The sequence below is a fragment of the Scomber japonicus genome, chromosome 9 (genome assembly GCF_027409825.1).
Source record: "Scomber japonicus isolate fScoJap1 chromosome 9, fScoJap1.pri, whole genome shotgun sequence".
Classification (NCBI taxonomy): domain Eukaryota; kingdom Metazoa; phylum Chordata; class Actinopteri; order Scombriformes; family Scombridae; genus Scomber; species Scomber japonicus.
This window is the reverse complement of record NC_070586.1, coordinates 39,389,541-39,408,766: the sequence shown is the minus strand read 5'-3', so window position 1 is coordinate 39,408,766 and position 19,226 is coordinate 39,389,541. Positions and strand designations below refer to the sequence as shown.

General features: G+C 39.3%; 1 protein-coding gene across 1 annotated transcript; it reads right to left on the bottom strand.

The window, feature by feature from the left end:
* Positions 1-449: 449 nt before the first annotated feature.
* gtf2h2 (general transcription factor IIH, polypeptide 2) lies at positions 450-18,371 on the bottom strand. Its single transcript, XM_053324572.1, has 15 exons — positions 18,354-18,371; positions 16,709-16,815; positions 16,548-16,625; positions 16,070-16,106; positions 14,494-14,580; positions 14,358-14,408; positions 14,014-14,068; positions 5,833-5,938; positions 5,652-5,742; positions 4,475-4,670; positions 2,521-2,584; positions 2,310-2,416; positions 2,064-2,166; positions 1,747-1,786; positions 450-703 (listed from the first exon to the last, which is right to left on the bottom strand). Exons 2-15 carry the CDS (start codon positions 16,762-16,764, stop codon positions 593-595), a joined length of 1,182 nt encoding a protein of 393 aa, XP_053180547.1. The 5' UTR covers positions 16,765-16,815; positions 18,354-18,371; the 3' UTR covers positions 450-592.
* Positions 18,372-19,226: the final 855 nt, after the last annotated feature.

Sequence of the window (19,226 nt, the reverse complement as noted above, 5' to 3'; positions counted from 1 at the left end):
CCCAGGAAGAGTAGCTGTTGCCTGAGTAACAGCTAGTGCTGATCCAAATAAACTAAACTAAACTAAACTAAACAACCAGAACCTCAGTGTTCTCAGTAGCTAAATTAAGTGATTTGGGATTTGACGGTGTAAAATGAGCAAATGAGTCAAAGGGCTGTTTCTACAACAGAATAATTCTACTTAAAAGAATTTCAACCAGTACAAATAGATTTCAGTTTTATTGTAACTGCCATGTCACAATAAGAACTTCAGTAGAAAACTGTATAAGCAATATATATACACACACACCATTTGTGACAAATCTAACAGTGTGCTATTTCACAGCTGGAACACCATACAGCAGCTTTCACATCAGTCAGGAGCTTCAGAACCAACTCAGCTCCATCTATAGACATAATACAGCTGCTGCTTCCACATTGAAAAGTCAGTAGGAAATTCCAGTATGTAATATCTATCATTTGGCCCATGGAAAGCCTGCGTACATCATATCCATCCTGTCAGTAGTGGACACACACTGGCTGAATGTATGTGTAAAAGCAGGCACACATGGTCTGAGTGTGTGTTTCAGTCTCTGTGTGACAGCCTCTCAGCTTCAGGGGGCGCTCTGACTGTGAATACAGCAGGGGCAGCAGTGCAACGAGTCATGGATGAAAAGATCACACTCCACACAGAAGACTTTGTGACACGACGGACAGGTGAATACCTAGAAGCACAGAGAGAGAGAGAGAGAGAGAGAGAGAAAGAGACTAGATAAATAAAGACAAATAGACATAGTGAAGTTGAAATGAATGAATGAACTATTTTTTACATTAAAAAAAAAATTGACTCGCAATTTAATGTCACTTCTATACAGTAAGGGGACACATGGAGTATTGGTGCAGCAGGAGATGACATATTCTGACTTTTTTTAGTTCCTAGCATGAGTCCTACACTTCCCATGATGCAACTTCTAGACCTTAATGTCTCGCAAAAAATGTCTTCCAATTTCCACAACTCTGCTTTCAGTCTTCTCGTTAAAACGGGTTATCTGAACGTCTTCATACGCAGGCTATTATTGGATGTTGCATGAAATGGTGAAATAACACTTCCTGTGTTCACTATGTAGACACACACACAGCTGCTTCAAAGTGTGTTTTGAGATGTTTCTAATCATATAGCTGGTATGAAAAATGCCCAAATGTGGAAAAATTGTGGCAATCATCACATGATATCTATGCGTACTGAATTTCATACTTCTACGTCGATCTGGAGTGATTTTAAGTGTGCCTAGGTGGTGCTGTTGAGACATTTTGCCCCGCCTTTTTGCAAGGACCCATAAAATATTGAATTTTTCACCAGACCTGACGCACGTTTCTGGGATGTTGCTACTGCCTAAACTTTAAAATGGAAAATAATAATAAGAATCCCTTCGAAAACAATAGGGGCTTCACTCCAGTCAGCACTCGGGCACTAATTACATAAACTGAACAAATATAATTACACTCAAATCAGATTTAACTCCTTAACTCCTACAGTTCGAGACATTTTAACACATTTTTAGACCTTGAATATCAAATTTAAAACTAAATTTAAGACATCATCAAGGATCTGTGGGGAGTCGGGACGCTGTTAAAATAACTCATGGCAAATCTGCTCTAGAGCCATGGAATTTCACAGTGAGTTCTCATAATGATTACCAAACTGAAAGAAACCCTTTATTGTAACATCATGTTGACCTGAGAAGCCTCCATTGATAAAAACACTTACACTTTTATCCTTCAGCTCTCCTTCACAGCCTTGACAGAACCTAGAACCAGATCACAACAGGTTAAGATATACAGTAATGAGGCACAGTATCTGTGTGTGTGTGTGTGTGTGTGTGTGTGTGTGTGTGTGTGTGTGTGTGTGTGTGTGTGTGTGTGTGTGTGTGTGTGTGTGTGTGTGTGTGTATGTGTGTATGTGAGTGTGAATGTGAGAGAGAGAGAATTGGGAAGTGAGTGAGTGAGAGACTGAGAGAGAGATAGAGAGAGAGAGTGTGAGTGAGTGAGTGAGAGAGAGAGAGAGAGAGAGAGAGAGAGAAGTACCTGTCTCCTTGGAGCTCTTCCAGAGGACTCTCTGTAAAGGCTTGGAGGGGGAAGAGGTGATGGAAGGATCTGGCAAGATGAGGGGCTGACACCAGAGTTAAACCTTGGAGACAAAACCACACACCCCCCCCCCCACACACACACACACACATACACACATACAGTCAGAATCCATGGTGCTTGTACTGGTTTGAAAGATGATGATTCTTGTAATATGACAGTGAATCGTGCTGCTATCAGACATACCACAGACTTTACACTCCACAGGAAGCTCTGTGTACTTGGCGTGACACTGTGGACAGAAGTATCCTCCCAAAGACAGACCAGGAGCACCACTGCTGCTGTCTAAATGACTAGAAACACACATCAGAAGCAGCACGTTACACAGAGGATTTACAACAAGTGTAAAACAAAGCACCTGCTCACAGTACGGGCCACAGTGCTGTTCTCTACTTACGACATGCTGAATGAAGGCTTGGAGTCCTGGTCAGTCAGAGAGGCGATGGTGTGCTGAGGAAAACCTGAACATACACACCATTTAAATCAGTCTCATACAAAAGATACAAAAATCTGCTCTGACCTGCTAAACTTTGTTATTTCATGACCTATTTAATGAAACTGATGGAACATATGAATTCAGATCAAGATCAAGTGATTAAATAAAGGCTTGCATTCAAATATCTAAATAAACAAATTCAGCATTTGTAGGATTTTCAGATTAATGTTCTATTTTAAATAAGACAACAATATAATAAAGTGTTATATGTATTTCTGACTTTATATTTTAGTTGCACAAGGACACTAATTATTACTCCAGTACCTCAAATACTCTCAAAAACATAACATTTTGGCGTCTGTAAGGACAAACAACCCAAAATTAAACAAACCTGAAAAACTGAGCTTTGTGTTACCGTGACAACTAGTAACAGTGAGCAGTCACAGGGATTTAGATATTTATTGCTTGTATCTATCTATTTTGTAAAGATTACATAAATATAGTAATGTGGTGAAACTTTATAATAGAACGCACAAAAATGGGAATCAACAAATAGTGCAGCACCCATGGGAGTGCTGTGCAAGCTGAGCGTTGATTGGTTACTGTGCATGCCACATGACTGTTAAATCCATGATTTGAATCTAGCCAGTGATCTTTTTCACATGTTCTACTCGTCTCTCTGCTCTTGTTTCTCGTTAGCCATCTCAACATCCTCTGTCCAATAAAGGCAATAAATCTTAGAGAATAAAATAAAATACTGCAGCACCCATAATCTGTCCTTATGCCCCCCACGGTGTTGTGGATTCACTGTTCACCATTTTATAGGTGTTGCTGGGCTACAAAAACCAACTGGATAATCTCAATAGTGTTTCTTCACTATTGCTCAAGTTCATATGAACAGTAAAGAGGTTTTCCTCTCTGTAATCATTCCTCCTGTTCATACTGACTATTAAAACATCTTCAAATGTGCTTTCAGTGGAAGTGATGGAGGACTAAATCCACAGTGTGTCCACACAGTCATTTAAAAGTAGATGATCAACTTCTATTGAGCTTCAGCAGTGTGAGTTAGTCATATCAAGTGATATCTGACACATTTACTGTCTTTTTTATCACTTGTTGCTACTTAAAAGGACGAGGAGAGACAAAAAGTCTAATAAGAGATTTGTTAGTGACTAGACATTTTGTAAACCAGATTTAAAACATTAGCAGCTATTTGAGCCCAACTCATAGACTGTATACGTAGAAGAAATGGATGTAACATCCGTGACGTCACCCATTGGTTTGTGGACTGCTGCTTGGAAGCCAATAGGTGTATGCTGGGAAAAACAAAAACACGGATTCTACTTGTATGGGCATGAGGCAGAGCCATGGGCGGAGTCATGGGCGGAGTGGGGGAGGTTGCGAGGGCTGGATCTCAAGGACATTGGGCAATCAACCTGTCAATCAGGACGTAGCCACGCCCTAATGCATACCCTGCTTTATCGTCACATATAAAATCAGGGAGGCCAAAATGTCCCAAATGAACATCATACTGCATTGAAGAAGGCTTTAAACTAGAGATTGAGACCATAAACACATTTTGAAAACGTTTACTGAGGTTAGAAATCAAGTGAGAAGTTGGTGAATTCTCCATTGACTTGTATAGAGACAGAAGTCCTTTTGACACCAAAACGGTCGCCCCCTGGTGGCCTTTTGATAAAATGAAGTTCTAAGTTACTTCCGCGTTGGCCTCATTTCAGAGGACCAGAACTCCCTGCCTGGCTCAACCACACAATTGGCTCCTTCCATGCTAAACCTTGCCCACACAGTGCCACATCTCAGCAATACATAGATAACTATCCCTGTATTGTTTCAAACAAGCTAAAGACACAGGGCAGGTGTGATGGTGTTACATTAGCTGCATCTGTACACTGACCCATGCGTATTAAAGAGCATTCGGACGAGGAGCTGGCAGGTGGAGGTTTGACGTGCAGCATCAGCAGCTCTTTGAAGTGGCTCTCATCCAGGATGACGTGGTATGAGCCACCCGTCTCCCTGGTCAACACCGTGCACACCCGCACCTCCGCTGACAGGCCGATCACAGACACCCGCACCTTCAGAGACTTCAGGGTCTGACAGTGGAGGACACACAGGAGGAATAACACATTACAGGAGGAAGGATTTCTATGGCTCTTATTTAGAATTTAGAGTTCTTGATGTCTGTAATTTATCATTAACACAGTTGATTTACTTCTGTGCATTTTTATTATTATTTTATATATCATGTACTATTACTTGTGTGTCTCTGTCTTTACCTCTGTATTCTCCTCAATCTGCCTTGTTCGGTATTAGTTCCTCTTGTAAATCACTTTGTAACATTGTTAAAAGTGCTATATAAATACAGGTTGTTATTCATTATTATTATTATTATTATTATTATTATTGTTACCTGCCATTCTCTATTGTGATAAGCTGTCAGAGGCTGCAGCTGTGCTTTTCCTGGGTTTATGATATCCACTTATAATTCTTCTCTATACATAATTGTGTTTGTAATTTTGTGTATCAGCTGCACAAAAACAGTTTTAGAAAGTTGAAATATTTCCATTTTCCTATATTCTGAGTCACAGTCATCACATTTCTGGCTAAAAGAAAGGTTTTTAATGTTTTTTTTCTCTCTTGAATGTTCAAAATGGGTCAAATTACAACCTGAACAATAAGAGCCTCACTCACATAATGCATCCTGAACTTAACTATTTTACATTTTACTTTTACCTATGTATTTATTATGCCTTTTATCCATATACTTAGTGTTTTTATACTGGGCTCTAGCAATGCTGAGGGTGAGAAGGTGTCTTTGTGCCATGTTTGTGCTATCTATCTATCTATCTATCTATCTATCTATCTATCTATCTATCTATCTATCTATCTATCTATCTATCTATCTATCTATCTATCTATCTATCTATCTATCTATCTATCCAAATTTGTAAAACTAATTGTTGGGTTTTTTTGTATTTGTATTTGTATTTTTATTGATCGGTCAGGCTCTAATCTTGATCCCAAACTGCACTGAGGAGACTTGTGACCAGTGTGACGACGGTGTGTGACTTCACCTTGATCAGCTCGTAGATGTTGGCTGGGTCACATGTGGTGAGGCTGCTGAGGACGATCAGGATCTCCCGGCTCGTGTGTCCAGGCATGTGTCTTCATACAAATACAGGCGACAGCTGAGTGACATTCAGTATCGATCAATATCAGAGAGGCTGATCTTTATAAACACAGTGAGGAACCTACTTGAGAGTCTGTATGGCGAGGTTGAGAGAGTTGTAGAGGGACGGCTCTCCTACACACACTGTGTCCACTGCTTTCTTCAGAGCAGCAGTGTGCTTCTTTGGATTCCCTAGTGGTGAAACATAAACATTACATCATAGTACAATGAAGATGTGCAGATAACTTGACAGACTGGAGACTGTGGCTGGCTGCTAGTCTGAAGCTCAAAACCCAGAATACCAGTAAGGTGCCATAATCACAGACACGGACACTGCAATGCTTTAGAGAAAAAAGGCAGTAAAGGTGTGACAGAACCAGAAGATGGCGATGTATGTCACAGATAGAGATGTCTATGGCAAGTAGCAGGAATGAGAAAATCTTAACATGGGTTTTAATGACAAACCCTTAAAAAGCAGAACAGAGATTTCTGGCAACAAATTGACTGACTTCAAAGTTGCTCAGAGAAGGAAAAAACTGTAAAAAAGTCGAAGTAATACTTGTAGTATAGAACAACTTTTTAAATATATCAATGTTTTAAATTATGTATTTGACGTTCTTAGTTTTGGGGTGAATGTAGTACAGTAAAAAAGATGTGGCTTACATTTAGAAGATTTCTCTGCTTGCATATAATTTCTGCACATACAAGCCAATTTTCTAGGTCATTTCTTTTTCTAATTTTTTTCTTGGTTAACTAATATTACAGATATTTATCAGTATTGGTGTTTATACCATCCGATATGTGTCAATATTTTTTTTAAAGATATATAGGCAGCACTTTATGTATATTTAATCCTTTTTCCTCATTCAAGTTGAAATATAAATATATATATATATATATATATATATATATATGTGTGTATGGGTGTAACGGTACACACAAGTCACGGTTCAGTACGTACCTCGGTATGGGGGTCACAGTTCAGTATGAGTTCGGTACAACGGGAAAAAAACAACAACAAATCACATGTAAAAGACTAGCTTTTTTCATTTATTTTGAACACCAATTGGCTGCAAAATAAAAATACATCTCCTGTTATAAAAGTAAAAAATAAATAGAATAAAACATAAAACAAATATATTAGGAAGCTTCACATTCTGTTAATACAGAGGAGAAGATAGACTGAGGTAGTCAGGTAGCACTTTGATAACATCATTATAAAACATTCTCAATGCATCACATGTGTGATTAACTGAGTCAGTTAGGTCAACTATGCACCTCTTGAGAAGGTACTAAAGTGTCATTCAATTTTAAGGTTTTTGTTCAAAAAAATGAGTTTGTCTACATTGTCTGTAGTGAGGGCAGACCTGCTGGCAGTAACTATATCACCTGCAGAGGAGAAAAGCCTCTCACTGGGGACTGAGGTGGCAGATACAGCCAGGTAAGGCTTTGCTAACATGGCTAGGTTAGGATAAAGAGACTCATGAGCCTTCCACCAGGCGAGCGGGTTGGAATCAGTTGAAATGCTGTCCTTTGCCATGTAGGCGTACACTTCATCCTTTGACTGCTGCCTCCAATCAGGCTGGTTACTCTGCTCTGTTCTAAAGAGTGGGCTAAAAAGTTCTGCTATGGCGGACTTCTTTGGTGGAGGGGGAGATGCTGCCTTAAACTGTGCTGTCTGTCTGGTCTCATCCTGCAGGACAAAATGATAAAAACAAGTCATAATAAGTGAGTGGAGAGTTCAACTAGGGCTGGACGATTAATTGAATTTTAATCGCGATATCGATTTTGGTCTCCCGCGATTATAAAAATGTAATAATCGACATAAAACAATTATTGTTCCGCCCGGCGCGGCGCACCTGTGACATAAATCCAACGCCCCCGTCTTTCCCAGCAACACACACACACACACACACACACACTCTCTCTCTCTCTAGCGCGCTCTTGCTCGTTCGCTCCAGACTCCGGGAGATTGTGTCTCGTGCGGGCGTCAGGGAGCCGCTATCAATATGCAGAGAGTTGGGATGTATGGATTACATAATATATTAATTTCTGTGCGCTGGGATCACTTTTTAGCCTGAGAAATGACAGGTGTGGCGTGAGAGCGTGTGAACTGCTTGACACAGTGCACACCATGGCAACACGACCAATTTGTTTAATAAGCTCGGTAGCCAGGGGATTTTTGTTTTGGTAGGTATTGGCTATTTATTTTTATTTATTGTTTTTACATAATATATTTTTCTTGATTCTAATTTATTTCTGGTTGTGCTGTTCAAATACATTTCAAGTTGAGTTCTGGTGGTTCAATAAATGCTTATGTTTACACATCTATGAATAATCGTGAATTATAATCGCGATTTCAATATCGATCAAAATAATTGTGATTATGATTTTTGCCATAATCGTCCAGCCCTAAGTTCAACCGTTCAAGTTAAGACATGAGAGAAGTTGTTATAAAAATATGAAAACATCATCATTAGTGTAAAATCAATACATACCTGTTCAGCTCTGCTCAGGACTTCTGTGATGAGATCCTCATAGATTTTTTGTTGGCAGGTAGGCTCCAGGTGGGGAAGTGTCTTGAACCTTGGATCCAAAGCAGTGCACTTGTGAAGGAAATCCTGAAGCTCGGGGTCAGAGTATCGGTTTTGCAGATTTTCTCTGATCGCATGCTTGATTTCCCTGACAGTAGGAATGTCCTCATCATTTTGTTCCATAGATTCCAAGATCATTGTTTTCAGTGGTAAAATCATAGAAACTGATGGTGCTGTTTCAGTGCTAAATATTGTGGTGATTGTCTTCAGAGGCTTCATGATCTCAACCACACACTCTGCGACGCTCACTTCCTGATCAGTCAGATTTGCTATTTCCTTGTTCGTGAGGGACTTCTCTGTTAGTGCTGAGTAAACACCCGTTTGCTGTTCAAGATACCTCTCAACCATCTCATAGCTGGAGTTCCAGCGTGTGGGAACATCACTGGTGAGACAATGTTTTGGCAAATGCAGCATCTCCTGCTTCTTCTCCAAAATACGTGCAGTCGCTGTGCTCCGATGGAAAAAGAAAACAGCTCTTCGAATTTTTCCCAGGAGTCGAGATACCTGGTTGACTGCCATAGCTTTCTGTGATGCAGAGTTTAAAGTGTGGGCAAAGCATGCAATCTGTGGACCCAGTCCTGCTTCGTTAACTACATTAACAATTAGGGCTGTGGTCAAAAAAATCGATCCGCGATCCGATATCGATTCACGCTGAAAAAGCACGATATCGATCCAAAAATGTCTGGATCGATCTTTTCCAGGTGACTAAAGGCACTATTTTCTTTGACGCGCAAGGCGCACTATAAAAAGCGAGTGCCGGCTAAACGAAACCGAAACTTAAGATAGCGAGATGGCTGAAGCGGCACCACTAAAATCACCTTCTGGAATGAAGGCTGATGTTTGGCAACACTTCGGATTCAGACGTTACGAGGACAAAGACGAACTAGACAGAACAAAAGCAGTGTGCAAACTGTGTCAGACAGAGGTAAAATATAGTGGCAATACCACAAATCTCCGCAACCACTTATCCAGGCACCACAGCGACCTAGCTAAATCTGCCGCGAGCCAAACAGCACTGGAAAAGGCATTTGGTGTTAAGTTTCCCTCGAATTCTACGCGTGCATTGAGCATAACCGAGGGTCTCGGAATATTTATTAGTAAAGACCTCCGACCCTACAGCGTAGTGGAAAATGCTGGATTTAAACTACTGATCAAGAGGCTAGAACCACGCTATGTCCTGCCCTGTCGCAAACATCTGAGCGAAACAGTGATTCCACAAATGTATGCGAAAACAAAAGATGCCCTTGTGCATTCGCTGAAATCTGCCGAGAGGGTGGCGTTGACATGTGACTGCTGGACCTCGAGAAATACTGTGTCCTACCTGACAATCACTTGCCATCACATCGACGAGGAGTGGAGACTAGCCTCTAGTGTCCTTCAGACCAGAGCAGTTGAAACGAGCCACACTGCAAGCAATCTCTCAGACCTGCTCGCTGAAGCCATAGAAGAGTGGGGAATTTCCGACAAAAACCCCGCTCTTGTAACGGATAACGCAGCCAACATCGTGAGAGCGGTGCATCTGATGGGTCGTTTTCACATGGGCTGTTTCCCACCTCCTCAACCTGGCATCCCAAGCAGGACTAAAAACTCCTGCTATCACACGCTTACTAGGGCGGGTACGGCGGATTGTTGCGTTCTTCCACCGAAGTTCCACTGCGAGCCAAGTACTGAAACTACTTCAACTGCCGCGACATAAACTCACTGTCCACCAGAACTTGAGTCCAAGGTATGTTCATTTAACATGGCTGTGTAGTAGTAGCAGCACTGAAATGCATACGTAGTTTTAAAATAGTTTTGTCTCTGATTTTGTTCTCACATTCTTACATAGAATAGAGCAGTGATTTTAAACTACTATTCATAATGTTTGCATGACTGTTCCTGAATTTACTGTAGACCTACCCTGCTATCTATCTAAAGTGATATGTGTTCCTCTATATAGATATGAAGGCCTGAAGGAGACCTTGTGTGTAGCATCATCCTTGGATCCACGTTTCAAGACGCTACCGTTCCTGTCTGATGAGGCACGTGATGCTGTCTTCTTGAAATTGACCTCTGAAGCTGCTCATCCAAACACATCAACCGATGTAAGTTTGCAGATTATATAGTGTGCCCACTTGAATATTTAGACTATTTTTCTCTTAATTGAGCTGCAAAAGACTGAATTCAGGTTAACTTTACTGGTTGGACCATCACTGTTACTTGTCCTGTCTTGCACTTAATGTCAGTCTGTAAATGTCAGTCCCATACTATGTCTGTCAATGTCCTTCATGGTACAGAGAGAAAACGTAATTTCAATTTCCTTGTATGACCTGTGCATATGAAGAAACTGACAATAAAAGCTGACTTGACTTGACTAATTTGTGTATTATTTTCTTTTGTAATATTATTCTGCATCAGAACACTACACCAGAGCAAGAGGACACCCATGGTTCAACGGATGTGACTGCACCTGCACCAACTCAACCAAAGAGGCCCAAAGACTCTGCTCTGATGGCTTTACTGGGGTCGGCGTACACACCACCAACTCCACTACAGAACAAAACAACAACTGAAATGGCAGAGGAAGAGGTCACCACCTACAGGAAAGTGCCAGCTATTCCTCTTTCACAAAATCCACTGACATGGTGGTAGGTGCATGCAGAGGATTTCCCTCTTTTGGCAGGCCTTGCAAAGCAATATCTTTGCGTACCTGGGACCAGTGTCCCATCTGAACGAGTTTTCTCAACAGCTGGAGACATTGTTAGTGCTCAAAGGAGCTGCCTCACTCCACAGCATGTTGACCAGCTCCTTTTTCTCCAGAAAAATTACACAATTCCTGAAGACTAGGACTCTTCTCAGTCAGGCATATTTTTTCCCTTTGTTCTTGTTACTGAGCTGGTTGGTTAGTTCATGTCTATTGTTTTACTCCTGCCATGGATAGGCCCATGTTATTCTTTAGCACACTTTTACATACATTCAGCCCAAGGTCTCTCTCTCTCTCTCTCTCTCTCTCTCTCTCTCTCTCTCTCTCTCTCTCTCTCTCTCTCTCTCTCTCTCTCTCTCTCTCTCTCTCTCTCTCTCTCTCTCTCTCTCTCTCTCTCTCTCTCTCTCTCTCTCTCTCTCTCTCTCTCTCTCATATAGAGGGCCACTTAATTTAAATTTATTTATATTTTATTTGGTCATTGTTTTAATGCCATGGATATGTTACTGAAATTTCAAATAATACTTTATTTATACTTTATATAAAATTTAAACTAATACTTGATTCTTGACTCTTCTCTCTCTGTGTCCCTCTTACACGTACACAATCACAAACACATGGAGCTGTTTTGTCTATGGGACAGTATTTATTTGCATTATGGCATTATGTCTGTAAATAGATCGATATTGAATTGAGTCGGATCGAATCGTGGATCGAATCGGATCGTGACCTTATGAACGGGATTGGACCGATCCAGGAAATTCGGATCGATTCCCAGCCCTATTAACAATGTTTCCTGCGTTGTCTGTGGTTACCGCAATGGTTCTGGGCTTTTCAAGATTCCAGCTAAATGAGTGCCGATGTGTTGTTCGTACACTTGCCGTGTTAATAAAACTGCATTTTTCATTTTCCACTCAGGAGTGATGAAGTGGGCGGTAACCGTGAGGTAGCTTTCAGTGGAACGGGAGGTCCACGCATCAGTTGTGAGTGCAACAGCTTGTGCAGTAGACAGCTCATGCTCTACCGCTGCTCGTATACGCTTGTAAATGGCAGGGACCACAGACTGGCTGATGTGTGCACAGGATGGGACACTGTAACGTGGCTCTAGCACCTTTAATAAATACATGAAGCCGGGCTCCTCTACTACAGTATATGGGTGCATAGATGTTGATATGTATATGCCAATTGCTTCTGTGATGTTTTTGGCCCTGTCTGTGTTAATGTCAAGAGGAGGCCTAAAAGCTGCGGGGATAAGTTGTTGCACCAAAGATGTTTTTTTTCCTCCAACCGGTGACAGATATGTCGGGGTGATGCCGTCTTATGTGGGTTAGCAAGTTTGAGGTGTTGCCAGCGACATGCAGCACCTCCGTGAAACATCGCCGGCAGAAAGTGGCTTGCACTCCAAATTGCATTTATATATTGTGTATCCTGAAAAAGAAATGCATTTCAAATGTCAAACTACAACATTTTGTTTCCACATGTTGATGCAACATTTGCAGTTAGCTACACGTGTCAGTGGTCAATGACAGATTTTGCCCCTCCCCCCATGCTTTCTGCCTTTTGGATTTTAAATTATACAATAAAAATTAGTGTAAATGCTAAGCTTTAGTTCATCCTCCATGACTGAGATTGGGACACGTGTAAAGAATACAGCAGAGAATACAGTTACTTTTATGTTGCACGGCACGCTTTGCATGGCCTTGCAGATGTTTGTGGACTTTACTCCAAACTGTTGGTTTGAAGATCTGAGGCCTGCACTACGGGCAGTGGACAGAAGTGCAGCAACTGGTGCATCTCTGTGGTGTTGGTGTGACACCCATAGGCTGTATGGTGATGTGAGGGACAGACTGTAGTAGAGTACATTACAGTGCAGAAAAGTAAAGTTGGGAGTATTGGAGGGGAGGAGAAGGGAAGAGAGGTAGAATGTTGTTAATTGAGAATTGTGTAAAAAAACTGAATGAATATTTTGTAATAGTATCCATTAAAAAATATAAAATTACATGAACAGATACTATTTCTATGGCAGTCTTTGAGTATTATTTTGCGCTCAAAGAACTTCAACGTAGCATTTTTGTATTAGATAGTACAAGGGTTAAAGTGAAATCCGAGGCTGGCTTGTCTTTTCATCATTGTGGTGCTCGGGGTTTTCATTAACCCTAACCTTTACACATCCCACAGGTTGCAAAAAACATTTATCAAATAAACAACCATCTCTTACTGTGAACTAACGTTAGCGTCATATCGGCCGAATGCTAGCTAGCTCGTTAGAAAACTCGCTAGCCAACACTGGGTAACGTTTAACCATAAACAGAGGCTACACAAAGGCAACATTATCGTAGCAAAGCTTACCTTGTTTTTAAATGTCTCCATTACTGAGCACGGAGTATTGCGCTTTCCATCACTTTTCTTCTTTGTCCTTTTTTGTAACTACTACTTCTTCTTCTTCTGTAATGACTGTTTCTGGCAGCTTTTCGGCTCATTACCGCCACCTGGAGTAAAGTGAGGACTCGACTTTTTTTTTTCAAACTCACTTAGACGTAATCGTCATATGACGGTTTGGGACGTATACAAATACCGTTACACCCCTGATATATATAAAATGTGAAATTATGATGAAAATGAAGTTTATTCTTATAATGTAAAATATCACAGCCTCCATTACATATCTTTGTCAAAATGCTTGGAAAAGAAGTGTGTTAATGTACATATTATGTGTATAGAAGATTATCGGCTAATAAATTGATATGGGAATTTTTTTAACTCCCTAATATCAGTATCGGCATCGACCCCAAAAATCTGTATTGGTTGGGCCCTAGTTCTGTATACTACAAGTGTTGCTGACTTTCTAAAATGTTTTAAATCCTAATAATTTACCACACCCCCTCTTGTGGTTTGAATAAAATACAAAAACGTTATAAACATCTGTACAGAGGAAATGTTACATCTTTATATTCAGTGTTGAGAATCTGATCAACAGTTTCTTTTATCCTCACCTGCCAGATCAGTCAGCTTCTCAGCTCTTTTATTCTTTGTAGTGATGATGCCCACCTGAGGACACAAAACACATGTTCTTCAGTCACATAACAGTTGCTGGGTTCAGTTCAACCAGATGATGACAGAATATTAAAGTCTCACTCTACTTCTTTGTCATCTTTCACCTCAAACTGAACAATCAAATAGGCCTGTCACTATAACTACTTTTGTTGGACGATAATAATTGAGATGAATGATATTATTGTCATTTGAAGTTACCATTATGGGCCGGGACACAGTTATTTAACATTATTGGCAAAGGCTAAAGCTGAAATGTAAAGCTGACAAGATTGTACAAACTTACCTGACTGATGGGGTTTTGGTCAAAATACTCTTCAACAAAAGCTTCCATCAGCTGAAGGTAGAAGGAGAGAGGAGATGATGTTTTATAGCTGAATGGCTGCTGGTGTTAGGTGTGATGAGTCTGCAACAGAACGTACCTTCAGAGTAGAGGTGAGACGGTTTGGCTTCAGGTCTTGGTCTTCCATACTTCTTGAACAGTCAATCACCACATAGAGATGACGCATCTACATCAAATGTAATCAGAAGTTATTTGCTTATAATAATCTAATTCTAAATGACTTTATCCCCAAACTTAGTGTAATGTCATGCCAACACTGTGTGTGTCCTGAAGTGGTCCTTTCATTTAGATTCAGAAAGTGTATTGTCATATGCAAGGTAAAAACATGGCGGTTTTTTGCTGCTGTCCTTACACACAACAAACACATGACAGATGAAAGATGCATAAAACGATAATACATTAAAGTTTAAAAAGATAGACAGGCTAAAAAAAATAAGATTAAGAGAGATCAAGAGAAGTGCCAAATGTGCTTTCTGTCAGTGTGGATGCTGGAGAGTGAGGAGTGTAGTATTAATGTGTTGTATTGTTCAGGAGCCTGATGGACTGTGGATAAAAATTGTTTGTGAGTCTTGTAGTCCTTGATTTGACACTCCTGTAACTTCTACCTGGCGACAGTACTGTAAAGAGACTGTGTTGTGGGTGTGTGTTGAACTTAATGATGTTATGGGCCCTCCTGATGACCATGGTGTTATAAATGCCCTGTAGTGATGGGAAAGCTGTTCCACAAATGGAAGTGAACTGAAGACATTCACTGTGTAATAGACAGTAGAATATAAACACTGTTGCAGGTGGTAAGGTTGTACATGTATCTAGTTCCATGTATTTAGATCTGTGACTAGAACTACTAGTTGGATGATATATTGTCTCAGAAATAATCACGATAAACGATATTATTGTCATTTGAAGATCATTTGATACCACTGATATAATGATAATAATAGTATAAAAAAGTAAGGGGAGTGGGAGGTAATTGTGTAAAACACAGACTGTCATTATGTTTGGGGACAGAGTTATTTACCTTTAAATCCATATAAGCGACACCACTCGTGAATAGCCTCTTAGCTGCTAATGTGAAGTGTGGCAATATTCAGGTCAAAAAATGGTCACGTTCATGTCCATGTATCATATGATAAGTTCATATATAGACATGATGATGTTGATAATTATGTAATTGTACAATAAGTTGATAACATATTTATTGAGACAGGCCCATACAAATAAACTCACCTTGCAAGTTCAAAACCCACTGAATATTTAGTGGTTCTATCTAGCAAGTCACATGATCTCCAAACTATTGAAACAATTTGGTCATATACTACATTGACAAAAAATGCTCATTACAAACATGTAAAAGAAGAGATGATGTAGTGTCAGTGATTAGGAACCCTGCAGATACAGAGTGGAACTTTAACCCTTACATACTGTTCATACTCTGACTCATAATTAGTCTCTACACCAATTCTACCAATTCACATTCATAAATTCCCTGTCAGCTACACAAAAATAAAACAAAAACTAATATTTATGTATATTTGGAGTCACATTTGGAGAAATGAAAAAGAAATGTGTATATGGTGTTTTTACAGCTCTTAAATGTTAAAAAACCCAGTTTGTAAGGGTTAAGGTTCTGTGTGAGGAAAGCTGAAGTCACTCACCATGCCCAGCCTCACTTGTCCATGGCTCTCTACAACCCTGTGATGTAAACAAAGACCATTTCCATTCATTATTTTATTCATTTTATATTTATTTAATATTCTGCTTACTAACATGTATTTAATGAGTTACAAATAATAACACTATTACTTCAGTGAAAAATGAACTAGAAATGATATTATATATATATAGACTGAACACACCACAACGACAAACTACATTTTAAACATTTTTGCTCATTTATAAAAAAGTAAGACTAAATGATTGTCGCATCATATCCAAGAAGACTTTAGGCTGTAATCGCTGCCAAACATGCTTCAACCAAATACTGAGAAAAGAATATTTCTCTTAATGTCATATTACACAGAATGTTTATATGTCATATTGCATATTGTCAAGAAAGAAAGAAAGCTGTAACATCAACATCTAATGACACACACACACACACACACACACACACACACACACACACACACACACCTTTTCCTTTTGGACTGGAACAGGATTTCCTCCACTGTGGCTTTGAGTGAACCGGACTCATCCTCCTTCAGTACTTCCCTGTGAGAGAACACACACAGTGAGTTCCAACAACAACATGTGATCACATGATCAGACCTCCATGCTTTCTCCAGCAGTCTCACCATGTCCTCTCATAGCCTCCTTCCCAGCGCTTGGCTCTCTCTGGTTCTTCATCCATTCTGACTTTCTGATATTCAGGAAGATCTGGGAAACAACAGAGTCTTCACTTCTGAAAAACATTTGTTACAAAATTACACGACTTCATCAAAAAGCACACTGTATGAACAGCATTGAGAGCTGATAGGACTTTGTTTGCAATTATAGAATTTATGGGAGAAATATTAAATGCAATAGAAAACAAAGAATATGCAGCAAGGCTATTTCTGAATGATCAGAAAAGCATGTGACACACTCAAATATTTGTGTTTGTTGGAGTTTCCCAAATAAGGACCAAGAGTAGTTGTAAACTGCCTTTAAAACCTGATTAAAAAGTTACATTGTGGTGTTTTCTTGTAAAACAAAAAAAAGTTATGTTGTTGTTGTATATTACATATTAATCAATCAATCAATCTTTATTTATATAACACCAATAGTACAGATACGGATAGTACTTCCTTGGCTGACAGTATTTGGGAAAAATATTGACGCAAGTTTCAAGTTACTTTGGAAGGATGTATTTTTAGGTCTCATGGAGGAAAAATTCCAATTAATTCATGATATATCTTACTAATTACTAAAATGAGCAAATTTCATATGCATACATGTAAATCTAAAGATTAGAAACCATGCTGCTTTATTGCATTTAGCAATGAGATCAAACAATGCATTCATTCAATTATATACTCAATTAAAACTGTAACACATTGTGCTATGTTAAAAACCTTTCACAGATCCTTATCTGTTGAAATGTGCACATTTGCTTTTATGTGTACTGTAATTACTTTTCTTTGTATTTGTTGTATGTACACAGAGTGGATAAGGTTATGCACGTTGTGTTTTTCCCTCTTTTTTGTCAATAAAATAATACCTTGTCACCATTATGAGATGGTTAGCAGAAAGCAGAGTACATGACATTGACACTACTTTTTTGTTCTATGGTTTAATATTTGAGGGCATAATATACTGGTTATAAACACTCAGCATACATAAATAAATCGGAGGCTCTGCTCTGTATGACAATAAACTGAATTGAATTGAATATTATCATAGACAGTACAGACGGTGATGCTGTAACGTACATGGGTATGACTGGGTGAAACAGATAAGACTCTCTTTCTGTGTCCATAAGCGCTCAACTGTTGCTCGGTCAGTCATTAATATGAGGAACGTTGCGTATTTAACATTAGAGAATCGTACAGACTGCTCCACACTGTTTACACCAACGTGAGAAAAGAAATACTAACCACTATTGTGCACTTCCTTTAGTTTTTTTTTTAAGTCATTTTCAGACATCAACGTTAAACACGTATACCCTACAATGTCTCCATAAACCATACTAACAGTGTAAAAAAACTTTTGCAGAATATTTTGCCATAATAGAAAAGCTCAATATTTCAACGTAACGTTGCAATTATATGAAGTAATATCTTAAACAGAAGCGACTGAGTCTTTAACACAGCTAAAGTTCAGCGAGCTAGCTAACAGTCGTGTGAAGCAGATTTAATGGAGAATGTTACAGCTATGATATTTCCCATCTATTTCATTCCTTTTTCTACTCAGTAATACAACTTAATAGCCAAATATTTTAAAGTCAATCATCAGTCATACCTTCAACACCGGTGCCTAGTGCCAACTGGTGCAACAGATTTTTCTTCCGGAGAGATACAAGCTCTACAGAGAAAAGATTCCGCCCTGTTAACTACTAACCTGGTTTGTTTTACAGAATCGTCTCAGGGATTTAGAGATGGCCAAAGAGGTAAAATTACTCTGATTTCTGCTTATTTCTGAAAGTTAAAATATAATTTATTTTGCTTCAAATGTTCATCATTTATAATTGCCTCTTAGAGCAATGCTGTGCTGGGCCAGAGGAAGGTTGAGGCGGAGCGGAGTCAGGAGAAAAATGAACTGAGAGGAAAGGTGCAGGAGCTGAACAACAAGGTGGATCAGATGAACCAGGCTATGCATGAGTGGAGAGCCACAGAGGGACAGCTGTGCAAAGGGCAAAGCAGCTGGAGGTTGGGAAACATTAAAAAAAAAAAAACTGATTTCCTCTTTTTTTTGATCTAGGTGTTTTGAATCAGACTTTCCTGTTCCTGGTTATTCTTATTTTGTCCTAAGAGGGAGAAACAGCAGCTTGAGGAAATGTTGAAGGATGTGAGATGGAACAAGGAGGAAATTAAATAAACAGAACATCACATGCACTACAATAACTGCATCATTATAATAACTTTCATTATTTTCTAACACAGAAACACAACGAACTCTGAAAAATAGTTTTTTTTATTGGAAGCTTATATCCCTGCCTTCATATACAAACGGATATGACCATGTGAGTATATTGCACAAAAAATATACACTTTGTGTAAATAATTTCAGAAAAAATAACAAATACATCAATGTGTGGAACAAAAAGACAAATATGAAGGAATTGTTCATTTGCTGTAGAATAATGGAAGTGGAACTGAAACCACTACAATAGAA